We start from the raw sequence: 27,455 nt of genomic DNA on the forward strand, positions 1-27,455 counted from the left end.
CCAATGGTAGGCTATACCTTTAGTGGTAGTATAGGTACCTTTTGTTAAGTTATACCTCAAGAGTCTTCGTAGCGCACTAAGAGACAACGGTATGATGCGTAATGGAGATTCCAAAGCGCTCTTCTTTGGTCAGAACCATGGAGAGCGATCGCGGATAGGTCCGTCCTATGCACCGACACTTTTTACAATGCAACAAAATATTTAAAGAGCATCAAGCTATTAAAATCTATATTTTATTTTATATTTTAATCTGTTATTTTATCAGTCATTTGTATTAGGTTAAACAGTGATTGAATAACGGTTTTAATTTAACGTTTTTAATTTAAGGTCCACCTTGTCTCGTCGTAAACTAACCAATCTCGGGACTCCCCATTGTCTGCTTTTCTCCATCGTTCTTTAAAAAAACGTTTTTTTACCTTCGATGTAATGCCAAATTTTTTTGAAGGTGTGCCTCCTCTAAAAGTGTCCGCCGTCCATGTGAAACAGTATGCTATTTTTATTTACCCGCCACGGTGGCCGGTAGGTGAAGCGAGTTTACCCGCCACAACACAAAATCACCCGCATTTGGCTGGTGGCGGGTGCTAATTTCCATCCCTGGCTACAACTCTTGTTCATCGGTACACATGTACCGAACCGAATGACACGTACCGAAAATTCTCGGTACGAATATGTGTACCGTTACACCCCTAGTGCACGGTTTCTGAACTCCCTAACGCCTCCATTGTAGTCTTTAGTTTCTTCCGGGAACGAACACGTCACAATATTCCTCATTTAAATAATTCCCGCCCAAGGCATTTGCAGAATAAAGGGAAAACATTAGTGTGTTAAACTGGCGGTTATGGTAAGGGGCGGGACATGGCCCAAACACACTCGAAGCGCTCGACCAATCACAACACACCGATCCAGCCGACCAATCAGAGCACAGTGTGCTTTTAAGAAGGAGGGGCTTCATAGAGACAGGAACTAAACGGAGCGTTACTGACAGACTGGGAAGAGAGGAGCCGCAACAATGGAGAATATGAGGAAAATCATGTGATTTTTGAACATTCAAGCATAAGGAAAGCCTCAGCTTTCAAATTATGTTAATTCTATCACGAAATACAAAAAATACATGTGGTTTTGGTGCTCTTTAATGTCAGATCAAGCATTTTAAAAAGTAAAACATGTTTATTCTTATGTTGCATATAATTTGGCAACTATTTTATTTCTTATAGCAGCGAATGGTTACTCAACAGATTTATTTAAGTGATGTTTAAAACATGTTTAGGAACAGTTTGTTTTGAAAGTGCAGCATCATTAAGAATATAACATGCAGTTGCTCAACACAGCAGTGTCTCCAAGTCATCCACATTACTACAATATCAAGGGAATAATCAGCAGTTAGCCTATGGTTTTAGTCCTAATCATGCATCCGCACCAGAGTTACTGAGCTGCTCTATCCCAGTGTCCTGAGACATTAAGAGTCCGGTTACTCCACAGGGTCTGTCCTCTTATTAGGAAACTGTCAGGGAAAACATCTGCAACATGACTGATGTCAATGCTATGGCCGGCGTGAGACCAGACCATGATGCAATACATGCTAAAGGAAATAACCGGACAAAACCTTGAAAGCTTGCCCAATATCTCAGTGTCAGAAACACACGCTGTCCTGTTTCTTAAATATTCAGGCTAATCTGATCAATCTACCAATAAGAGTGTATTCATTTTTACTCTGTACGTTAGTTAGAGTGCTGAAATCGCTAAAAGATTGGTTTTGAGCAGATATGATGCTAATGCTCAACAATAAGGGCTGTATATATGATGACCCCTGTACTAAACATTCCTGCCACAAATATGACATTATTCTTAACTAGCTTATTGACGATTAATAACATTAGTTTTTAAACACTATTGATGGAAAAGAAAATCAATATTGCAACATTAAGTGCATTTACATACAAAATATGGTGATTGCTAATCAAAAAATTTACTTTGAAAAGTACAAAATCCTTTGTTTTTAATTAAGTGTGCTGTACAATTCTACATTTAATGTTCAACTTCTCATTGATATACAATTGTTTAGAGTCTGCAAGCCATAAATGTGTACATGACAGTGACAGTTCAATCAAAAAACAGCATCACATTTGCCATAACACCATGGCAGAACAAAACGCTAAAACAAAATCCATGTTTTCCAAGATAGATATGCGTTTCTTTCTTCACTTCCACGCAAGGTTGGCCGGTGTGGTGTAGCTTAGGGGTTAATGATGGGATGGTCACTGAAAGGTCGCTACCTCAAATCTCAAAATATTTCATCCATAAACTATAAGCACTGTGCCAAACACTAAAGCTCAGGATGAATCTGTCATGACACGTGACAGTGCTGTGGCTCTGGAAGCAGACCCTACAGGACCAGAGCTCAATGAATCACACTGCTGATTGGCTGGTTTGATCAAACATCAGCAGACAATGAACACAAAGGCTGAACAGTGATGTTTGTACTGAGGGTCTATGGTAACTCTCAACCAGCACTGATCATTCAACTCCGCAGCGGATTTACACTGTTCATATTATTATTATTACACTATATTTACACTGTTATAACGCGCATTTAGGTCAAGAGGCACAGCATCATCACATGGAGATCAAATCATCGTTCATCTCGCCAGCCAGCAAACAACAATAAAGCTCTGTCCTGAATGAAGACGTAAAAACTGAATATAGTGAGGAATCGCAGTGTGTTTTTCTTCTCCTCTTCCTCCTCCTCCTCCTCCTCATCACTATTTGATTCTCATTTATTTTTCACTCATTCATATCCTTGTGCTAAAGTCTGTTAGCTTCTCTACTAACGTTAGATGTGAACGAGAAGCTGCAGCTATACACATAAACATGTTTAAAGTGTGTTTTCTGTCAAACACACAATCGCGTTTAGACTGAAACTGAATGTATGACACACACAGGGAATATTGCAGAAGTGAAAGCGCGTGAAGCGAGTTATCGGGAATCGTGCAAAACACTGAACGAAACAGCAAAACAAACAGGGAAACTCACCGGAAGAATGATTTACATTCAGCAACAGTCATTTAAAGCTGGATGTTGAGCATCACTGTGATTTACTTCAGCTCAGTTTAAGAGCAGCAGCGTGTGTGTGTGTTGTTGCGCGTCCCCTCAGTCTGGCGTCAGTTGGTACAGTCCGGTGAGAGTGCGCGCGTGAGCTCGTGTGCGCGCGCTCTGACGTCATCATGCATGGCACTGTTTTAAATCCAGATGTTAAATCTTCACCAGGACATCCGGGGCTTTTCTTTAAAAGCAACTTTTTTAGGGTGTGGCCAATATGATAAGATAATATTAGGCTATATCTTTGATATACTGTAGCCTATATACATTTTAAACAACTTTAAATGTAATCATTAAATGCATATAGGCCTACTTAAAGTTAAGACTGTGCTGATGCATTTTATTTACACATTTTATGCATCTCTCTTTCTTTTATCCTACTATAGCTACACATGAAACTTGGTGCCATGTGCTGCAAATCACTGTTGGTTGGTTCCTATTAATAAATTGCTTGCAATGATCCACTTTTGTAAGTTACTCTGGATAAAAGCATCTGCTTAATAATTAAATGTGAGTGTAAAAGAGGTTCAAATACACACTTATTATTAGAAAGGCTTATTATGATTATTATGTTCAGGGCCACATTCAAAGCTTGATGCTTTAAGTTTCTTTTTCATTAGAGGAGAAAAGAATAGGCCTATATACACAAAATGACTGCCCACATTTTAACATAACTTTAAATTACTCAGTATTAAAGGTAGGGTAGGCAATTTTCGGAGAGGCGAGCTAGCTTTGAAAGCATGAGATCCCACCCTTCCTTCAAAGCGCCTCTAACGCCACTTCTCCGCCAAACACATGAACACACACACACAACAGTCTGCAAAGCGTCACGAGAGATGGCGTTAAACTACCTCACGTTTTAAAGCACATAACATTACAATAATAATAAACATAACCAACTTACAGAGTGCTGACCTGTACCACCTGACTGCTGCAGATTCACTTCGGCGTTGATAATGTTGCCATTGAAACACATAAATTTCAGTCACAAACCGCTCCGAGTATAACGTCACGGCCCACGGGTTTGCATCTCTTCAGATTACAGTAGTTATGGTGTATAACTAGTGTATATGTTGTATAACGCAGCATAAGCTGGTTATTTTGGTTCAGGAGGAACTGTAAAAGGCGGCTGTTGTTTGTGGCGCTCGGTGACTGACGTCTGTCTAAAGCCCTATTCGGACGGGATTAACTTTACTAGGGTAGATGGAGTAATGTAATTTTACCACAGGACGTCTGTAATATTAATGGCCAATTTGCACGGGATAAGAGATCTCAGTAAAACTAGCAGAAGTGGGAGAGTAACTCGATTTACACACCGCCTTCACACCTGTCGTCATGTGTGCGTTACGCTGCTTCCTGATATCACGTGCGCAAACACATATAACCTATATTTATGTATATAAAACAGTTATGTCCGGTCGAACGATGTATTAATGAACTTCAGATTGGATTGTGTTGGTAAATAGGCACTTATCTAACGCTAAAAGACCTCTTTACTGAAGGTAAAAGTCGCCGTGATCTTTACTGATGTTGTCCGTCATGATCACTGAGATGCACATTCGGACGGGACTAAAATCCCTGAGAAGCTCTGATAATTATCACTTTACCCCACCTCTCCATGTTACACTAGCCCTGTCGAATAGTCCCGTCTTAACTCTGGAGAGCATGAAACACTGATGTACACACACTGACAGGCAGGACATCGCATCATTGCATCCGGACCAAATGCAAGGATTGAACGAACATTTTATGGTCTTACGCCTTTCCACAGAAAATAAATACACATATAAATACTTTATTTACTCTAAATACTACATTTAGACCACTTAACTTTCAACCAGCATAACATAAAATGTTTCTGGAACAAATCAACTACCCAGCCTTTAACTTTTACTCACAATTGTGCTATTGTACTATCATTGTGATGTCTATTACAGCAGCATTTGTACTCCTGTGATATTGTTAAATTGGACATGTATTGTAGAGTCAAGGGAAACTGCAGAGCTTGTGTAACTCACGTGTGTGAGTATGTGCTGCAAACGGCAGTGACGGGTTTGATTCCCAGGAGCCACACATGCGATTACATGTGATCGGTCTCTGACTGACCACCAGGTCTTTGTTTACCTCTAGATTTGTCACCTATGGTAATTGATTTCTCTTTTGATGGAGTCTGTGCTGATTCATTTTGTTGTGATGTTTGCGTTACTTTACTAAGAAAGCCTCCTCCAAGCACAAACACATCTTACACTCAACAAAAAACTCTTTGGCTGATGAAAAACATGATGAAAACATGTTATCTCTTGGAGATAGCATGAAGTTTTGTAATAAGTTGTATAAATACTTGCTTGAATCAAGTTACTGGATTCATCGAAGTTGAATTCGGTTTAATTCATCCTACATGTTTCCATCATGTGAAATCACTGTCCACTATTGAATGAAGCCAAATATACTTTTCTGTACACATGATGGGTGTTGGCATCCAGAGGATGGTACTGGTTAATCCATGGCATTCCCATATATATATTATAGTTGCATTTTTATGCAACTTGAACTCTTGTTAGCTGGTCCTCCTCAACACTTCACCACAGTGCTAAACCCCCAGAAACACCAACATAACACAAACTCTTTTCAATACCAAAGTAATACCGCCGATCTCCCAAACCAGCCCTATAGACAGCATGATGGCAAGTGGGAATCCAGTTTTCTACTCGATTGAAACATGTTCTTTCAACATGAAAACATGGAGTTAAGCCAAAGAGTGACTGTTTTAAGTCAGTTTCACATGATACAAACATGTTTGAATGAGAAAGCTGACACAATGTTGTTAAATCCATTTTCATTAAATCAATCATATTTAAGGAAGTGAAAGTCTACAGGAAGAATGCACTGCCCCAAAAAAGTGTTGACCCTAAATCACTCTTGATGTCAAGTGCACTTTCACAATAAATAACAGTTGCTTTCATATTTTCTCCATATAAAATACATTCACTCATTTTAAAGTATGAACCAAATGTCCAAATATGTTTTAGGGCCATTGCAAAATCCTCAAAACTTGTAAAAAATAAAAGAGGAAGTTGAAAATTGGTTCTAGTCCATTTAATGTGAGGAATGGCCAAGATGGGCTTCAGATATCTGCTGTAATCTGCACATCTGGGTGGAGAGACAAACAACACTAAAAACACTCAAATCCCAAAGAGGCGCTCTTCAAATCAGTCTAAATCAGTGCTGTGATGACACTGTCAGTCTGAACATATATATATAACACATATATATAAATCCATCAGATGTGCATTAATGTACAGTGTGAATTAAAGACAGAGAAGAAGCATTATTAGTGGAAAGCGCATGTACCTTGACAGGAACGGCAGGTCTGAGTCTTGCCGACGGCACCATGATGATCTGTGTTTCTGCCGTCACTGGCGAAGTCTTAGCGGCGTCCTGGACAGGAAGTGATGTCATACCCACGTCAGGTGTGTCCTGGACAGGACGTGATGTCATACCCGCGTCAGGTGTGTCCCCTGAGGAGCTGTGCCGCAGGACAGGTGTGTGTCGGTCCCCATACAGCTTGGAGGAGCGCTCGACGACCGCGCACAGAAAGGACCTCTTGCTCTCGCTCGCTCTGCTCTGAGCACAGGCTTCCTCTTTCTGTTTGGCACTGTGCACCCAGCTGGTGTGCGGCGCCCGAGGCTTGCTGAGGCTCACCACGGGAACAGCAGGAACCGGGGGGAGAACGAGAGGCTTCGGGCTCAGTGCGGGTTTGATCCCGGCGAACGCTCCCGCTCCTGCTCCTGGATGGAGGAAGCTCACTCTGGTGAGCGCTGAGAGGGAAGAGTTCCCCTCTGAAGCAGGACTCATCTGGCTCATGATTTCAGATTTCCCTCGACGTAAAATCCAATTAGGGAATTCTGTGTCTCATCTAGCGTCGGCTGTCCTAATTTCGATTCTGAGTGAAGAGCTCCAATCTGTAGTTTCTTCTTGGGAAGCACTGTAATCCAATGCTACGGTGCTAAGAGTGTCAATACAATTACTCGTAATATTGTAATATTTTGGTGCGCGTCCTCGAAGAGACGGGTCTTGGCGACCCCTGGTAGAGAGGCTCTCCGGATGGTGAAACCGTCCCGTGAGCTGGTATGAGACTGGCGCTGATGGACCTGGAGAGTGACTGAAGCTGGACCCAGAGGAAGGAAGTCTTACCATGATGATGATCTCCAGTTTCCTGAGGAGAGGCTAATCTTTTTGAGTTTTGGTGTGAGGGGCTCTGGAGAGCTCACCAAGGAGAAGTCCCAGAATCATAAGGGCCAGGGCTGCACGATTATGACAAAAATCATAATTGTCGATTATTCCCTTGAAATTGTAATTGCGATTATTAATTACGATTATCACAATTTACATTGAATGATGTTTTGAATAGCTTTATGCCATTGTTTGAAGCGACTACGTGCCATATTGTTATAAACAAGCTGAACTCACTCCTCCTGAAAAACTTTTTGTTGCTTTTCTACAGCATTAAGCCTCAAATGTCAAATATAAAAACAAAAATGATTCAAAGACACCAAACCAAAGTAAATAAATGCATGGTATTATAATGTTATACTAAAACTAAAGGGGGGGGGCTGGGGCCTTAAAGGATTAGTTCACCCCAAAATGAAAATTTCCTAATAATTTACTCACCCCAATGCCATCCAAGATATCCATGTCTTTCTTTCCTCAGTGGGAGAGAAATTATGTTTTTTGAGGAAAACATTTCTGGATTTTTCTTCAAACAATGGACTTCATTGGTTACCATCGTTTTTAAGTCCAAATCAATGCAGTTTCAAAAGTCTTTGAAGTGTTTAAACGGGCTGTACGCGATCACAGCTGAAGAAGAGGTTGTTATCTAGAGAAACGATAGGTCATTTTCAAAAAAATAAAATTATTTATAGACGTTTTACCTTTAATAGTTCGGATTGAGCTGATCAACAAACGGACAGGGAACGTTCATCACGTTGAAAGGTCACGCCGGCGCCGGCAGAAGTACCGCCCCACTGTTTACAATGCGATCGTACGTAGGAGGATAGTTCAAATAGTATTGTTTGCTATTATATATATAGTAATAGTATTCAGTGAATATGAATATGAATAGTATATGAATAACATCCTGATGAATATGAATAGTAATTCAAATAATATTGCCGGCGCCGGCGTGACTTGGATGGCATTGGGGTGAGTAAATTATTAGGATATTTTCATTTTGGGGTGAACTAACCCTTTAAGATAAGCTGTAGAAAGAAAAAAACACATCTTAAGCACACAGAATAATGTAAGTGAACTTTTTTTTGTAATTGCGCCTTTAAACGAGTACAGAATTGTGGCATCCGTATTTGTAATCGTAATTATAAATTCGATTAATTGTGCAGCCCTACTGGTCCACCTATTGTTGATCCACCCAAACTGCATTAACTAAAAACTGCATTTCGTCACTCCAGGCAAATACAGTACATACATAAAGTTGGAGAAGTATTTTATTTCAAAGAAGAACATTTTTGACATGATTTATTAGACTATGATGAATAGAGTTCTGCAGTGACGGTGTGTTTTTGTAGGCCAAACTGAAATTTATCATCATCCTGGATCCCTCAACAACAAAAACCAATAGGATTTTTCCTTTTTTTGACTTGAATTATTGCATAAAATAAGTTTAAAAAAAAAGTTTGATTCTTACATGCTTTGTTCATCATAATTATCTTCACAAATGAACAACTTGAAGCCTAACTACAATCGGCAGAAGTAAAAAGCTAAATGTAGTCTATAAACGGACACCACAATTGCATTTGAGTTGGAATAGTTAGCAAGGGCGTGACTGTGCAGGAGAAAGTTACATGTTACAATTTTGTGTTACTTTAAAAGTAACTAATTGCGTAACTTAGTTACTTTTTATGGAAAGTATAATGTGATCCATTATTTTTGCGTTACTTTTACTTGCTTGAATGTTTTTAATAAAAATAAAAAAACATTAGTTTTATTTTTGGCAAATATAGTTTCAGCTGCTGCCATTCTAGATTGTAGAAGAAGTCAGGGTTGTTTATCTAAAGTGATTTTTGCTTATTGATATGGCTGCATTGGATCATTGAAGGTCAGCAGCGAAGACATTGGTTAATAAAGTGAGACTAAATACATAAAGTATATTTGTGTAATTTAAACTATTTAATAATTGCAGGTTTGCGTAATATGCAGAGTTTGCATTTCACTTCATTTTGAGGAACACTGAATGTGTTTCTGTGCAAGTGAGATGAGTAAACGGATGTTCACATTTAGTCTACAATACTCATGTTTTCACTCACGCCTCTGCACTCACCATTCTCCCAACATGAGGACAATAGAGCTGTCAGTCAATACATGGGAAAAGTCACTTATGAAAAAGTAACTCAGATATTTAAGTAATGTGTTGCTTTACTATGCAATCTGATAAAAGTAACTCACATTACTTGCAATGCGTTTGTTACGGTTATGGTGGCTTTGAAAACGCACAATGAAGAAGATACAAAGTAATCTAATAGCATACCACCACGTTAAAGGGTAACTAAACCCTAAACCAACTTTTTTTAGTTAATGATCTGTAAGAATGGGGCTTTATTAGTGCTGTTCATTGATTCAAGTAACTTTTTTGACATTTGGGTATAAAGTGGTTTAATTCTACAATATATGGTGTAAAAACGTCTGAGTGCTGCCCTCTTCAGGTTGAACGGTGGCTACTGCAGTTGAATTTTCCTATTGGATGTTTGCGGTACTGCGTGACGTAAGCAAGTTCCAGCTCACCACGCCCTTGGCGGTATAAAAACCATCTTGTTTCGTCAAAACCACAGTAGCGAGTCAGGAGTTGGAATTGCGAGTATTGAAAACGATCAGGATAGAGTAGAAATGGGCTTCTCCACACAGCTCACGCTGAAAAGCGACGCAGAGCCAAACCCTGCTCCTCCTGCATGGACTCCACCACCGCAGCGGCGTCTTGATGTGAGAGATCATATATATTTTAATCACAGTTTATGGTTAGGCTAAAGTTAATCCTCTGGGGTCAACAAACGCGCCGGCGCATTTTGCTAGATTTTTTCACATAGCGGCAAAATATGAATATGCCTACAGAGAGCACGCGCTATTGACATCAACTTGATAAAACTCATCAGATGCATGTACTTTACGTCGTCTTGCGACCCTGTGAGGAAGTATTTATTTTCACTCAGACACTGGCCCCATTCTCCCTTGCATCTCCGGCTGCTTCGCTAGCATAGTCGGATGCCAATAGCGATGTGGGAGTTAAGACCGCAGTTTGAGCCAGTGGCTCGAATTGATATGGCTCTGGCCCTGTGTCTACAAACAATTCACCCTCATCCACTTCAGGTGAAGGTGGGGGAGAAAAGTCCTCGACTTCAAATGACAGCTCTCTTGCATGCTACTTTGCGTCACTCTCCATTTTAGAGTCTGACAGCAGCTGTCAATTAATCCGTCACTGCGGGTCTCAGGTGCACGCCCCTCCCGCTCAGCCCCGCCCTCGGTTCGTCCCCTCTATCTCCGCTGGGCTCTGCCCACTTTTCCAGCATTTTTCAAATATTGCCAGTGGGTGGAGTCAGGCTCTGACCAGGGGTTTAGTTACCCTTTAACACAAACAATAACCAACGAGGACTGAACAGAACAGGGAGTATAAATACACATATAAATGAGGACACTAAACAGGAACAGCTGGACCAAAATTAACTAATCAAACACCATAGCAACTAATGAGATCCTCATACAGACACCACAGGAACAACTGAACAGAGCATAACTGTGACAGCATTCTCCCAACACTGATTATGTGAGACTTCATGGGTTTTCCTGTTCGGGGTGATGACGTTAATGCCAACAACCTCTGTAGTGCCATTTATCTACTTGTTAGCAACTGCCTTTTTAAAAAGCTGAGATTTTACATAAGAGAAGACCGAGCATGTGCCTGTCAAAGTCACATGACACGCATTATTGAGCTTGAACGTCCAGGAAATGACCACTGAACTGAAAGGGACCAGTGAAGCCTTAAACATTCAAAACAGTCAACTATACAGTCAGCCCTACAAAATATCTATATCCAATATATGAAGGATTAAGGCACTGAGTGCTGGATATCTTAAATCCTAAAATTCAACTCACCTCTAAACCTACAGCACATCAATATTTAGTGATAGAAAAACAAAATTTAGTCCGTTGAGATCATCAGCATGTGTTTTCTGTCCACTAAGACTTCTGATTTAAGGAAGTATTGTAAGACTATTAGATTTGTTTTCCCTCTCAATCCTAATGATGAATCCTCCTGTCCGTCTGATCATGTTAAACGTTAAAAGTGTTCATACGGTAACTGTGAGCTGTGTGTTTCATGCACTGCTCATGTATAGGAGATTCAAGATAAATGGACAAGTATTTGCATACTTTATACCTGCGATAAAAGGTAGCACACTGAAATTTAATTTGCGTTTAGTGTGTCACCTGAAAAAGTTGACAGTGTTGTATTGGCCCTTGTTTCATGCAGTCCTCCTGTCAAATAATGGAGACAGGACTGAAAATGTTGTGAAATTGTGAACTGGGTTACATCAGAACTTTTCAGCTCAGAAAATGAGGGCATTCTACTATTGAAATTAACCTGCTACTGATAAGAGGCCAGAGATTATTCAAGAAAGTCTTAAAATAAAATAAAAATGGGTCAAACTGTGATTGAGCTGTGAAAAGAGCATCAGGACTCATTACTTGAACTAGTTCTAGCAATAATAGTAATAATAGTTTTGCATAATGCACCTGCCATCTCACATACAGCACGCTTCATTCCAGACAGGACTGCTGACTTTAGCAAAGGCTCCATGTTTCTCGATGATATAATGAGCCTCTCAGTCTGAAAGTTCCTGTTCACTGAATGTCACTCACACCAGGTTCAATGACACTTTCATATACGGTTTCCTGACAAAGTCGCTGACAAAATGTGCAGCTGTCTCATTCCAGTTCTTTACATCACTATCAGTGTGTGGTGCTAGTGTAAAAGTTTGGCAGTGACAAAAGTGGGGTTTTCACAGTGTTGCGATAGAAGAACCATTTTCGGTTCCCCAATGCCCTTTCAGTGAACGGTTCTGAACCATGTTATCTTAGTGTGAACCTTTTTTCACTATAAAGGACAGAGTGTTTGGATGGATTGAATTGTGTGGCACAGAACGCTTGTCGCAATACCTTTATCTATCTATTAAATACAGCCGTGGCAGTGACGTAAATTTTGTGTTTCGCAAAGCTTGCTGCTTCAGTATTTGTAGATAATTCTTTTCACGTTTCTACTGGAAAACAATGAAAAGCATTTCATACGTTTTAAAGGCTTTTATTGGTAAAAACATTCAATATATGTCAATGTATACAGTGTTGACCTTTCTTCGTAACCTCTGCAGTTCGCTCTGGCATGCTGGATATCAGCGTCTGGGCCAAATCCTGACTGATGGCGATCCACTCTTGCTCCATAAGTGCTCGGAGTTGATCACTCTTTCTTCTGCTTGTCCACAAATCTTTTGAGGATTGACCACAGGTTCTCTATGGGATTAAGGTCTGGAGAGTTGCATGGCTAAGCATGGTTGCATACAAAATGTAATGATATCCGAGCCACATTTCATTTCATTTCACTCTTGCCTTGTGACATGGTCATCCATCATCAAGAAATTGACGGAATGCATTGCTGATATAAAAATTTGGATGACCAGTAATTTCCTATTACTTAATAACTGAAAAAACTGAGTTTCTAATGACTGGACCAAAAACCTCTGCATGTAATAACCTAGAATACTGTCTAACACTTGATGGCTGCTCTGTCAAGTCTTCGTCATCGGTTAGGAACCTAGGTGTGCTCTTTGGTACCAATCTTTCATTTGAAAGCCACGTTTCTAGGATATGTAAAACCGCATTCTTCCATTTTAAAATCTAAATTACGACATATCCTTTAAATGAAAAATGCGGAACAGTTAGTTCATGCGTTCATGACCTCGAGGCTAGATTACTGTAATGCTATTATGGGTGGTTGCCCTGCATGCATAATAAAACTACAGCTGGTCCAAAATGCTTCACTATTGGCACGACACAGGACTCCTGGTAGCGTTCACTTTTTCTTCTCCGGACAATCAATTAGCCTTTACGTGGCCTTCCCTACTAGTAGCAAGGAGTAGTTGCAAGGTTGCATGCTCCAAAGCGAAACTGATGTCTTCACAACGTCCGCAGACCGCAGCCCTAGCGATAACGCTACTTCAGCTCAACGTAAACAACCCCAAGGGATACCGGCCCATCTCACTGCTCTGCGTTCCATACAAGCTCCTCGAACGTCTTATCCTGGCGCGTCTCAATTCAGTGGTCAACTCCCAACTGCCCAAAGAACAAGCTGGCTTTCGAAGCAGTAGGTCAACAACAAACCAGGTGACCCTCCTGTGGACCCTCCCTCCAGACAGGAAAGAAGGCCGGCACTGTTTTCCTTGACCTCACATCCGCATATGATACTGTCAGGCTGCGCGGACTACATATGAAGCTTGGAAACCATCCCAGACAAGCACATTGTGAGCCTCATAATGGAGATGCTGAGTAACCGCAGCTTTCGGCTACACATCAGCAATTGCCAAAGCAGTAGGGTGAGAAAGCTCAAGAACAGTGTCCCACAAGGCTCAGTGCTGTCACCTATGCTGTTCAACATCTACATCCACGATCTACCTGCTACACAATCGAGGAAGTTAGGCTATGCAAATGACCTGGCCATCTTACTGAGCAAGCCATCCTGGGAAGCAGTAGAGGAGGGCCTCTCTAAAGACATGAACATCCTGTCTTCATACCTGAAGAACTGGCGCCTCAAGCTTAGCACTGACAAGACCGTATCATCAATGTTCCACCTCTACAACAAAGAGGCGTCCCGCGAAATGAACATCATGGTTGACAACACCCAGCTACAGCACCAGCCCTTCCCCACATACCTTGGCGTGAAGCTTGACAGAACACTGTCATTTAGACAACACCTGGACACGGTCAAGGCAAAGACAACCTACTGTGCCACGCTGATATGGCGCCTAGCCGCACCACATGGGGAGCCTCCACAAAGACGCTTTGCATCTCCACCGAGGCCCTGGTGTTGTCAAGTGCCGAATACTGTGCTCCGGCCTGGTGCCATAGCCCCCATGTCATTAAGCTGGACACTGCCCTTAACACCGCCCTACAGACTATCTCCGGATGCCTACGAGCCACTCCAACCAACCAACCAACCAACTGCCTATCCTCAGAGGAATTCCCCCTGCAGAGGTCAGGTGAATAGGAGGCGAGTGAATCCCACCACCTCCACAAAATCGCAACGGAGACACCACAGCTCATGCGCCTCAAGTCCCGGCAACCTTTTGCAACACATGCCCAAGAACTGCTCCACACTACACCAGTCAACATATGCAAGGCTGCCTGGGTCAAGGCGAAACGGAAGGACCAGTGGAAGTCAGCAGAACCATCTCGGCTACACCTCTACGTTGAAGACCCCACGGACGTTCCTGGCCAGAACCTGCCCAGAAAGCAGTGGATAATGAGACTGCCTATAGGGAGGAGATCAAGCACCTGGCCACATGGTGCACTGAAAATAACCAGCTCCTCAACACCACCAAAACGAAGGAGCTCATCGTGGACTTCAGGAAAGTGTCAAGAGGCACACACGACACCATCCACATCAATGGAATGGCTGTTGAGCGTGTCTCCAGTTTCAAGTTCCTGGGGACCCACATCTCGGCGGACATGACCTGGACAACCAACACCTCCAGCCTGGTCAAGAAGGCTCACCAGCGCCTTTTCTTCCTGAGGACACTGAGGAAGAATCAGCTTTCCTCCACTATCCTGGTGAACTTCTATCGCTGTGCAATAGAAAGCATCCTGACCCACTGTGCTACAGTGTGGTATGGGAGCTGTTCTGTTGCAGAGCGCAAGGCACTGCAGCGGGTGGTGAAAACCGCCCAGCGCATCACTGGGACTCCACTACCTGCCATCGAGCACATCCAGAGGAAACGCTGTCTGCATCGAGCTCGCAGCATCCTTAAGGACTCCTCTCACCCAGCCCACAGACTGTTTTCTCTCCTGCCCTCCGGCAGGCGTTTCAGGTGCCTCCGGACCAGGACCAGCAGACTAAAGAACAGTTTTTTCCCCAGAGCTGTCTCTTTATTAAACTCTAACCCTCATTGATCCCACTCCCCTCATATACTGATTGACTCTCCTCTCCCTCCTCACACCTGCCTCCATTTTGTTATTTGCAATACTATAATGTTCATTTGCACTGCTGACTGTTATTACAGAAACAACTGTTTACATATGCATCTTGCACTACTTACCTAGACTGGAATATGCTCAATTTGCACTGCCGACTGTTTATTTACAGTACCGACTGTTTACATATACATTTGCAATACCGTACTTTAACTGTAATATGCAATTACTTCCACTGCACTTTCACTCGGATAGCTTCTGTCCAAACTTTATTTGCACTACTTTAAATCCATTGTTATACTGCTCATTTTAGCCTAACTTATACATATATCTATTTGTAAAATTCTGTTTATAGTAATAGCCATCTGTATATTATGCTCACATTCTGTTTATAGTAACACCCATCTGTATATATATATTCATAGTACATATCTATCTGTAAAATTCTGTTTATAGTAATAGCCATCTGTATATTATGCTCACATTCTGTTTATAGTAACACCCATCTGTATATATATTCAGTACATATCTAGCTGTAAATTCTGTTCACAGTAATAGTTATCTGTATATTATATTCATAGGACAAATCTATCTGTACATTTTTGTTTATAATAGTATTCAACTCTATATTTATTCAGTACATATCCATGTTCTGCACTTATGGAACCACTGTATATCCTGCACTTGCTGCTATTGCACTTCTGGTTAGACCTAAACTGCATTTCGTTGCCTTGTACCTGTACTTGTGTAATGACAATAAAGTTGAATCTAATCTAATCTAATCTAATAATCCTCAACAGCCTGAGGACAGGTGTGGGGCACTTCGGGGCAGCAATGATGAAGTGGGGCATAGCGGAAAGTCCTCAATGCTAGTGTGGAGACCCACCACAAACTGTGGAACACATTTTAACTAGCTGCCCCATAAAACGGCCCCCGAACGGCGAACGTGATTTAATTTACCTTGATCATAGGACGCTGGACTGGCTCGCCTCAACAGAACTGAAGTTCTAAGGACATACGCCAGAGAGAGAGACTCCCACCTGCTGCCAATACTGAGCTGGTGAGACACGATTCTGCAGTGACTCCTAAAGTCCTGGGCTTACTGGGCACTCTGGGACGTCCTGAACCCTTCTTCACTGCAGTTAAACCTCTCCTTGAAGTTCTTGATCCAGTAAATGGTTCTTTCATGTGCAATATTCTTTGCAGCAATTTCTTGCATGAACACTGTAGCCGCGTTTCCATTACCCTTCAAATTGCGCAAATTGAAATTGCGAATTGAAAATACGCCCAATGGAAACACGTAAATTTCGCACAAACTCCCATTTATCGCAAAAAAGTTTTTACGCTCGCATGAGGTGGTTTTTCAGGCAATTCGAAAAAGAAATATTTAGCAAAACTGCAATGGAAACAGTTTTTGCGCATTTACAGGTCACCTGACGTAGACGACGCGGTGTGTTTGAACAGAGTTCTTTATTAAATTCATATAAGACAAAAGAGTTACAGGAATAATGGATTCTAAACCTCAAATAAATGCCACAATCAAGACTTCGAAGCAGATCTGAGGGAGAAACACCCAGAAACACCTCATATGTGCCGCTCACAAGTCTAAAAATGGTCGTTCCTTACCATTAAAGGGGACATATCATGCTAAATGCACTTTTTTAGCCCTTAAATGCATTTTGTTGTATATTTGGAGTGTTTAGAAGTACAGAAAAGATGAAATTATTCTCTTCAGGTGCTTCGTTGATATCTTTATATTCTGTTTTGGTCATATTTTTCAACCGGTTCAGATTTTTCTGTTATCTATGACGTTTTTTGAACTATCACGTCACAGTATTTGCAGCGGAACTGCCAAATAAGGACATTGACTTCCGGCCCAACACTTCGAGCAATCCGCCATTATTATTTCTCGCTGCAATTTTGTAGTCCAAGCTAAAGGATGCAGAAGTTACGAGAGGGTAAGTTAAAATGTTCGGTTGTTGGATGTAGTAACCCACACGCTTCATTACACCGTCTAATTTAGATGAACTGCCGCGCTTGTGACAGGGCGCATGTTTAACTGAAAGAACGAGCAGAGAGAGAGACCCGGTCGCGCGCGCGCTCACTCTCTCTCTTCAGAGCCAGGCGAAAGTGTAAACAAGACATCACCGTCTCCAAACTAGACGCTGTCTTGCTCTCTCTCCCTCGGACATAAATAAATCGACACGGTGGTAAAAGGTCGGAAGACCAAAGTTTCATGTGTAAATACAGTACACACCATTGCGATACATCCATATGAAGACGTTGTTCTGCAGGTTCGTCGTCTTCATTTTCATCTCGCTCCGGCTCTGGCTCGAACATGTAAGGCTGGCTGGACAAGTCTTCCGTTGTTGACATTTTGTTAATAACGTGTGTATAAAAGTTTCTGTGCGCTAGATAATCCTATCTCTGCTACCAGACTACAAAAATGGCCGAACGGGGTGGAGTTGAACCGAGTGTCACCGCTACAACCTGGAGAGGGGGCGGGGTATGAAGTGTCTCAATATTATTTAAAGAGACCGCACCAAAACGAGTTGCTTTCAGAAGCACATTAGAAAAGGGGTAAAAAAGGGGCCTGTGGAGCTATAATAATGAGGAATTCAGACCCAAGCATTGCAGTTCCGCTTTATATAGACTACAAATGTATGATTTATATGTAAAAAGGAACAATTTAAAAGCATGATATGTCTCCTTTAATGCTTGGAAAACACACATACATCTCCTTCGATTAATAATAATGGCCAGTGCAGTGGCTGGGATATAGTACATAAACCTACTAACGTCCGCTGCCATGGTTTTTGGAATGATTTTACTTATCACGAGAGGAAAAAATGCAGTTTAAATCGCATAACATCGGTTAATGGAAACGCCGTCATTTCACAATAGTTTTTTGTCGACATTTAGAAGAAGAAAAAAAAGAAAGAAAAAAAACCCAGCAAAAGTTTTGCGCAAATCTGTAATGGAAACGCGCCTAGTGATTATAAGCACTTCTGTCACATCTGTCCACATAAAGAAGAGTTTAGGCTAGTAGGCTATCTTGCGTGTGAGGATGTTTATAGCCTTTTCTCACAGCACTTGATATAATTAAACTTATCAATTTGATGGCGGATCCAGAAAGGTTCAAACGACAATCACCAGTGACAACTGGAGATTCACCCGTTGTAAAATGCAAAAGACTTCAGAGTGACTACAGAACAAAAGAGACTGCAACCGGCCCATGCGAAAGCAAGGATAGATATCAGAAGGGCATTAAATGTTGTCACGCAATGCTGATGTTGTTAACATTAACAATTTGAGAACAAAGTGTAATTTGCGCGGTTTGACGAGATATAAGCGATTGTTAGATTTAATCAGCATGATTTACTGCAATGCTTTTTTCCCTTAGTTGGTCAGAACTAGTGGATGTTACTTGTTCAGGCGACATTTTCTGGTGAAAATTCTTATGTTTGTCATACTTCCAAAAAGTAGAATCTGTGATTGCGAATGCCAGTATCCACACCGGCGGCACGGCGACTGACAGCCGCACATTCTCCTCAAAACATTGGATTCGTCCGCGCTGAGCCGTGCCGAGGCACAACCCACGTAAAGTTGATAATTCTGCGAATAACTGCAATTGCAGATTTTGAACAGAGATGGCGACAAAGAGGAAAAACTACGGACTGCAGCTTTAAAGTTATGAACAGTCTTAAAGAAAATAATTTGATTACTAACTTCTTGTAAGACTAGTCTAAGTGGTTTATGCAACCGGCCCCCACATCTGCCATAGACCACACAGTGCTTGCTGACCAACTGAAGAAATGTCTTTTGTATCTGCACATAATTATTTTGACCTGTGAAGAATAAGACAATCTTTGTTTTCCAATGAACATGTTCTGATAAAGACAAAACTCTCACTATTTCAAACACTTTCTATTTGGGCGCAGACACAAGCAGTCATTCTTTAAGGGTTTCAGGGACAGCTGAGGTCTCTCAGATCCCGCACAGAGGATCCATTCAGTCACTGAGATACTGCCTTCTCCCTGAGATCTGAAGCAGTGCGTTATGTCAACAGCTTTGACCTTCCTTCCCGTCTGGTGGAACTCAATAATGGGACTCAATGCTCTGTTGTGGGGTCGTGACCTAGAACAGTTGCTCATATGTAAACTTCCTCTGGAAGAAGCAAGATTATTGGGATATGGGTTAGGGTTATGTTTTTAAGCCCCAAGTGAGCAAACCAAGGGTGACTGTGACTAGGGAAAATCCTAGAAGTTGTTTAACCACCATGAGTTGGACAAACATTTACTTTACAGTGACATGTCTATGGCTTTACAATTAAATTAGTAGTCTTCATAAAGTGTATATGGGGCTGTTTACATGACACCGTTTTCAACTAAAAACGTTTTATGCGTTTTTGCCGTTCATTGGCGTTTTGGGCCTGAAAACGCAAACTTTTGAAAACGGTCTCCGTGTAAACAACAAAAACGTGAATCTCTGAAGACGATGACGTCATGCACAGGCATATTACGTGTTCAGTCTATAGTGTGTCATCGCCATCTAATAGCCTGGCAGCAGAATACAGCGTTTTAAGCTGTTTTCACAGATCCATGTGAATGGGAATCATTTTGACAATGGTGTCGTCATACAGGGGAAAATTCAAAGGAAAAACGTCTTCGTTTGAAGCAAATCGTTGTCATGTAAACGTACCCTTAGGGTGCTTTCACACTTGGTGCAATTACCTGGTCCAAACACAGTTGGGTTGTCACGCTTGTCAGGACAGTGAGTGAGAACACACACACAAGCACACAGTTTTATCCAATAATATGCCACCAATAGTGGTTCACTTCCGCGATTAAGTACGATTGCTTTCAAATCACTAGCGAACCGTACCGGAGTTTACATGAACCGTACCCCAGACCACCCTTTTTATGCGGACTCAGGTTGGGTTCGTGGGTGTGCACTTGAGAACACAGCCTTCACATCATCCAAATGAACTGTACCCAGATGCGCACCAGAACTGCAAGAGTGAAAGCATCCTTAAATGCATTGTTTCCAAACAGGTTTCCCAAACACTCATACCACCACTTAAAGGTCACATTAGCTACATTTTAGGTCACATTTTGCAGGAAAAAAGGTCCATTGTCTATTGCCAAGACTGTACTGATGTATGAAGGAAAGCTCACACAGAAGTCACTTTCACACCAAGCATCTTTCTGCTGGTCAATGTGATGAATCTGCATGACCAACTTGAACCTGTTACAAAATCTGCGGGGGAATATTTTCTCCCTTATGCGAAATACTATTGAAATGACTGGATTTCACACATGAAAATTCACCTCAATTCTGCTCCGCCCCCTGCAGTCTTCTTATGAAACAGTCCAACTCACGTCCTTTAACATGCTGAGACGCCACAGAATCACAGTGTTACACTCTTTAGGAAGTCATACAATTAACATCTGAAAGCTGATTGGGAGAAATCCAGAAAATTACACACATCAGCTTTAAATCATGAAAATGAAAGCCTTTCCAATGACTAGCAGATGGCACCATTTGTTCTGCTAAAAAAAAACAGTTACTATATAGACATCACTAGAGAGGGTAACATCATGGGACTTTCTAGGACAGAAGCCAAATATATTCTCAGTTATCTGGTTTAAAGGAGTTCACCAAATCACATTGGTGAAAACAGAAAACAGAAACTGCAACCATGACCCTTCAGTGCAGTTCAGCTTTCAGAATGAATTAGCCCTGAGGTGTTTGTCTGTGATCATCTCCCCCTCACTGTCCCTCCACCAGCCAGCGATCGGCTCATGCTGTAACACTGCACCTCCCAACACTGCTGACATCAAACGGGACAAATATGTAAACCATCATGGATCACTACTAATTACGCCCTTGATATATCCAACATCCAAGGCCACATGAAGCCCCAGACAGATATCATCACAGCCTCATATAAACATGGGTAAATTACAGAGCTCCATTCCAGCATGAGGCAGGAAATGCCTTCTTCCTTAAACTTATACTATTGCAAACGCTTTTGCAGTGTTTTTGAAAATATCTGAGCAAATAGTGGTTGATGTAAACAGTCATGCTGATGTGTAAAACTGTGTTTAGATTTTTGAGCAACAACTCAAATGCATTTTTAAACTAATGACAATCCCAGACTTGACCAAATAGAATAATTGTACACACAGTGAACCACAAGATAGTCCATCCATAATAAATTAGATTAGGTGATCACTCAGAAATAGGCATATTAACAAGCACAAATGTTTTAATAAAGTGATTTATCACCACATGACAAATAATTGAAAAAAGCAACAGCAACAACAGCATAAATAAAAGCATTTTTAAACAGAAGGGGGAAAAAATCTGGAAAAAGCTTTTTAAAGGTTTCTGGGTTTCTGTGTAAAAGGCCTGTTTCAGTTTAGTTTTGTTTTTTGCTCAAAATCAGTTTTACTTTTGCAAATAATCGTGCCTCAGCAGTGCTCAGCGATAAGAGCGGTCCGCTGACCCAGGGTCAGTGTGTGACAGGACTGACACCAGCTGCACTGACATTGACATTTACATGCTTTAATCTTGTATTCCGGTTATTTTCAGTCTATTTGAATGCCTTGCAAACATTTGGCTTTCTGTGTTATACATCGTTTCAAATTCTGCTGATGTGTCACGGTATCAAACTTCCTAACAATTTTGTCAAAATTGCAAAATGACTAGTGATTACATTATAGTTGTATATAATTTGTGGCTTGTTGCCATTTTTTTGTAAATACATTTAATTAAGAATATAAAAATATAGATATTTCTACCACATATAAAGCCCAAAAAATATTAATTTTTTAATATTAAAAATGTTGAGTATATTAAAAAAATGCTGAGCCCTTATTCACAGTTATGTTGGCAGTTGAAGTGACAGCAGTGAACAGCTGTAACTCATTAAATATTTATGTATTATATTTATTATATATGCTGTTTTATGTTAATTGGGAGTCTACATGAAATATTTGATTACGAAAAAAATCATTTGTCACCCTAAAAGCTAAAAGATTCTTTAAAAAAGTTTTAAAAAAACATACAATAATAACCAGTTACGGGACCAAAAATATATGCTAATACATCAGCTACATATATAGCTGAAAAATTGATGTTATTTGTCAACACTCTGTGATGCACATGTATGTACAGAATGATTATCTTTGTGCTTTTTCTTGAAAAGAAACGGCTCATCATCACACTTGCAGTGGTTCTGGCGAGAAGACGTCTTTCTCAACAAGCACGAAGATATTTAAACTGCAGTGTACATCAGAATCCACAGTTATCTGAAACGGATCAGATTTTATTTGAGTGGTTTGAGAAAGATACTGCAAAATAAGGGTTATGAAGGTAAAAGGATGCATAGTTGGCGAGTTGGGGCCCATACCTGAAATTGCTTGGGGCCCCAAACCACCAGGTCCACCCCTGCTCACTGTGCACACCATGGGCGTTTCTAGGTTTTAAAAACATCAGGGGCTGAGCCCGAAACGTCAGGGGCTAGGGTGGGTAACAAGATAACATGATTCGATACAGAGAATAATGTATATTTTAGGCCTATATGCAGGCAGACTGGTTAAAAAATTCAGTCCTGGCACTGTAGCCACACCAGGCCATACTACCACAAAGACACACACATTCAAATGTGAGGTAGTTAGGGGGGTTGGGGGGCATGCTCCCCCGAGAAAATTTTGATTTCTCAGACCTACATATGTGCATTTTAAGGTGTTTGACGGCCAACATTTTTTGATAACAATAGCTTTAAAAGCATGTCAGTGGGCAGTAGCATAAATTATTTGTCAAGCAGATAACAGATTCTTAAACATGAAAATGAGGATAAATGTTGAAATGAATGATCCACACTATAAAATGGAAATGCAGAATGTTTCTGCTTATGTTGACAATACACAACCACATATTCCAAACAGGAATGGCCTTAAATGAGAAATCTTTCAAGGATTATTTTGCATAGATGTAAACTTTTTAGCATTAAAGATTGGTTTCAGCAACTTGTTTCTTTCTTGAGTTAATCAATGTTTTTGGCACTATTAAATCAGTTCAATTAAATTTCAATTGTTCACTCATAAAGACCATTACTGGCCTAATGATGCAAGTTGTGCAAACACAGACAAGCGGAGTGATAGAAACTGTGAAAAGGCTGATGCTGGTGAAATATTCGAAAACATTCAAGGACCTTATATATAGGCTACATATCAGAGTTAAATAGGAATACATTGTAATAATGTTAATCAAGCAGACTAAATCACACGACTGCGCAGCAATATTTAAGCACATTATACAAAGGAAATAATACAGATCTAGACAAATTGGGTTGCTTATAGTTAAAAGAATGTCATGAACGATCATTTAGGCTAGATGTAGGCCTATTTTTCAAATTTTTGGTCACAAAATATTTAGTCAGTTTTGATGACTTTGTTTGCAATATTGATAAAATGTTAGAATATTAATAATGAAAATTGAGTTGGGCTACGCCAAAATGTGTAACATTTATGTAGCCTACAAAGGAATACAAAAGCCCCGACATAGAGTTTTGACGCAGCTTTAATCTCCCTTTTGGTTATTTCAATACTTAACTGAAGACAGAACACGACGTTACATGCTAGTTTATTTTGCGTGATACAGGGCGCGCCGCATTTGCGCGTGATTGAGCCGCGAGCAAACGGCTGGCACGACGTAAGTAAGTTCGTTTTTCTGAGTTTAACTGACATATAGCCTGACAACATCTGGTGTGACTGAAGACTGTGCGGCGGTGCTGACTGCGTTATTTTTTTTAAACCGGTGCGGCGCGCGCGCCCCCGAAGTTCATCCGTGAGAAACTTGAAACCGGTGCTTGAACTTGACCTCAGGACAGGTGACTCATTAACACTCGCGCTACTGTCCACGCCCTGCTCTCACGGCTCGTGGACTCGTGCTGCTTGCCACTTTGCCTAATAATAATTATCAATAAATTACATTTTTTGAGATCCGGGGCTATAAAAAAAACATCCGGGGCTGAAGCCCCGAATGCCCATGTCTAACGACGCGCCTGGTGCACACAGCATGAGCATCAAGCATGTGCAGTTTCACTGGAGGTTTGTGACACGTGCGCCACCTAGTGCACACATCAAGAAACTACAAAACCTGTCGATGATGCTGTAATGATGTAGCAAAATGTGGATCATGCTCAGTCACGATCTATTTATAGGCTACTCTTTCCTTAATTCTTTTTTCTTAGTTGAAAGTCACAATTTGAGGGTCACATTCCTCCAATCCGTGTCAGACGGCACTAAACCATCCTCCACACACTTGATCATGATCTGCACTGTGAGGGTCGCTGAACTGCGGGATGAATATGGTCACACGTGTGAAAGAAAGCTGGGGTTAGAGTAGACCCTACTACAGCAACTGAGTGCACTTTTACATATTTTTATTTTTTATAATTTTAAAGTTGCATGTATAAATGTGAGATTGATGTGTACTGGAGAGATTCCGCGCTGATAATACAAACGAATAGCCTATAGAGCCGCTTTCATGAGTGTTGCACAGCAGCAGCACGCAGCCGGAGTGTGTGTGTAGGAGGGAACTCAGTTTGACCTGTAACTAAGGGTTGAGTTAAGGGTGTGTACAGTACATTACCACATACTTCACTCGACATTTACCTTTCTGTACAGGTATCAAGAGCTCTAAGCTTTATCCTCGGCAGAGATTGTTCTGGTTCTGTACAGCTGGTGTTCTGGACTGGTCCTCCTCGCGCGTGTATGAAGCGGTAAGTCAGCGCGTGTCACGCCGCTGCCATGGATTGATTGACGGCTCTTTGTCCTGCTTCCTGTTCCTTATTTACATTCAAATGTTGACTGGATCAGATTTCTGTTTGTATATATGTGTGTCGAGATTGACCGATATCCCTCTTTTAATTTTATTTAGCAGAATTGAATTCCACCTTACTGTAGCTATATTTATGGAGAAATATATATATATATATATATTTTATACATTAATGTCTTTAAATTTTCAACCAAAAATATTATGGTATAATACTGTTTTTTAAGGGGTTTTGTTGTTGTAGTGTTTTTTTAAACTAAGTACTATGAATGAAAGTCAGTATTGATTTTTCTCCTTCAATTTTTTTAATAGCCATTCAACATTACAGCTTATATTTAACAATTATACAGAACTTTAAAAGTATAATAACAACCTAAGTTATTTAACTGAACTTAACTTAAAGCTAATTTCACAAACCCATTGAAAAGTAACATTTGTATAGTGTGTTTGGTGATGTTTGTGTCTGTCTCTCTCTGGGATAGTTTACTCTGCATGACGTCCTGTGGTGTAACTTCTCCTTTTGAATCTGCTTTACAGAGTCCAAACCCAAGCGAGACCAGTAGACGCCCGTGTGTTTGTGAGGGAAGCGTGAAGATGCTGCAGCAGATCCTGGCTGACATGTACATCGAGCCGGAGCTGCTGTCCGAGCTCAACGAGGAGCAGAAACAGGTGCTGTTCCTCAAGATGAGAGAAGAGCAGATCAGGAGATGGAGAGAGCGAGAGACACGGCTGGAGAACGAGGAGGCTGCACGTCTGAAAGACAAAAAAGGTTTTCGTTTACTGTCAATAAGATGTGAATATACAGGGCAGAGGATCTGTCATACATATTAGCAGAAATGTATGGATTTCTGAATTGACAACAGTTGAGATATTAAAGTCAATATGAAATGAGAATGCCCTTTTACAGTCTATAGCCCTATTCAGACAGGAATTGTTTCTCTGTCTGTAAGTAAATGTGCATGGCTCGTCAGTGATGAACTCATGCGTTCAGATGGAGATTTATTGATGGCGGAGGAGCCAGTTTTGTGATCCTGTGATCCCGGTAACGTGGTCAGTCACATGATTGTCTGCTGTAAATAAAGTGTCATATGCTCCTTCGAATAATAAGAATTAATTCAATTCATATGTAACTTAATAATAGGAAAATAATATCCTATTTATTATTTGATTATTTAATCTGCTGTTTAAAAATAGGAAGATAGACGCACTATAGTTAAAAGGGTTTTCTGTCTTGTATTTTATCTCAAAATGATGGATGTTATTTAAAAAATGTGGGAATTAGCAGAAATAAGTTAATACAGCCTCTTACATGAGGTTAACATAAAGCTGCTTGGATTATATTTTTAATGTGCATAATTGCTGCCATAATTTCAAATGTTTACGTGCTTTCTCCTTTGAGCGGTGATATGAAATAATATTGTTCTTCCAGCATTTCAGAAATAAAAGCTTAGGCTAGATCTTTAAAATGCATCTAAAGCACTACAGTTTTCGTACGGTGCTCGGCATGATCAAAAAGGATTAAAACAGTGAATTTTAAAGTGATCTCTTCTTGTAAACTCAGAGATGTGGTTTCAGACGACAATAAAATCACAGACTAGCCCGTGTAAATGTTGAAAATACATTACAACCCCATGAGAAACAATTACCGTCTGAATGGGGCTTTTATTAACGATTTGTTGATTCACGTTATCTCAAAGAAACAAATCTGTCAAAATATATTAGCTTGTTCTTTCTCTGAAACAGCTTTCCTTTTTCTGCTGGATGTTCATGTTAAATAATAGATATTCAGTGTCTCGTTCAGTCTTTCATTATCCAATCAGTTTCCAATCGATATAATCAAGTTATACTATATTGGCTAAGGAAGAAAAAATGGGATGAGTATGACTTTAAAGAGATGTCATTTGTGATTTTGGATGGCACTTGAAGAGAGACGAAGTCAACACATAATAGCGTTGTGCTGTTGAAATCTTAGCCCATGCTTTTCATAATCCGTGTCTACACCAGACGCTAGTGGCGCCACTAAAGCAAACCCATTATAATCAGTGATGCTGTCTACACTGGCCGTGGTGTGACGTCACATGACCGATCCTCGACAGTAAACTGATCGTTCTATTTCTGACGTACTTCAAGCTCTTGCGATACTTCTGACCAGAACAAATGGGTTCGCAATGTTCTCTGTCGGATCCGGTGTAGACACGGGGATGTTTATTAGTTTCATTCAGTGGCACGTGTTAAATGTGTGTGTGTGTGTGTGTGTGTGTGTGTGTGTG

The 27,455-nt window shown here is 40.7% G+C and overlaps 3 protein-coding genes across 9 annotated transcripts in view; 2 read left to right on the forward strand and 1 right to left on the reverse strand.

The window, feature by feature from the left end:
• psd3l (pleckstrin and Sec7 domain containing 3, like) overlaps window positions 1-7,663 on the reverse strand; it is a 134,526-nt gene extending 126,863 nt beyond the window's left edge. The window contains exon 1 of one of the 2 annotated variants that reach the window (XM_082157334.1): window positions 6,448-7,663. In XM_082157334.1, coding sequence (XP_082013460.1) covers window positions 6,448-6,960 — 513 coding nt within the window. In that variant the 5' untranslated portion in view covers window positions 6,961-7,663. The remainder of the gene's footprint in view (window positions 1-6,447) is intronic. The other variant, XM_082157333.1, reaches the window with a different exon arrangement.
• Window positions 1-14,669, forward strand: part of LOC309488885 (uncharacterized protein) — a gene marked incomplete at its 3' end in the record, with an annotated part of 61,387 nt that extends 46,718 nt beyond the window's left edge. Inside the window, exon 2 of the mRNA XM_082157303.1 lies at window positions 7,724-14,669. Coding sequence (XP_082013429.1) covers window positions 13,683-14,669 — 987 coding nt within the window. The 5' untranslated portion in view covers window positions 7,724-13,682. The remainder of the gene's footprint in view (window positions 1-7,723) is intronic.
• The window catches only part of sh2d4a (SH2 domain containing 4A), a 74,244-nt gene that overhangs the window by 32,352 nt on the left and 14,437 nt on the right, over window positions 1-27,455 (forward strand). For 3 of the 6 annotated variants that reach the window (XM_082157354.1, XM_082157353.1, XM_082157355.1), the window contains exons 2-3: window positions 25,035-25,129; window positions 25,723-25,954. In XM_082157354.1, coding sequence (XP_082013480.1) covers window positions 25,780-25,954 — 175 coding nt within the window. In that variant the 5' untranslated portion in view covers window positions 25,035-25,129; window positions 25,723-25,779. Of the gene's footprint in view, window positions 1-25,034; window positions 25,130-25,722; window positions 25,955-26,036; window position 27,455 lie in introns of those variants that run through there. The other 3 variants (XM_082157356.1, XM_082157357.1, XM_082157358.1) reach the window with 3 other exon arrangements.

Source organism: Leuciscus leuciscus (genome assembly GCF_965113295.1).
Source record: "Leuciscus leuciscus genome assembly, chromosome: 24".
Taxonomy (NCBI): domain Eukaryota; kingdom Metazoa; phylum Chordata; class Actinopteri; order Cypriniformes; family Leuciscidae; genus Leuciscus; species Leuciscus leuciscus.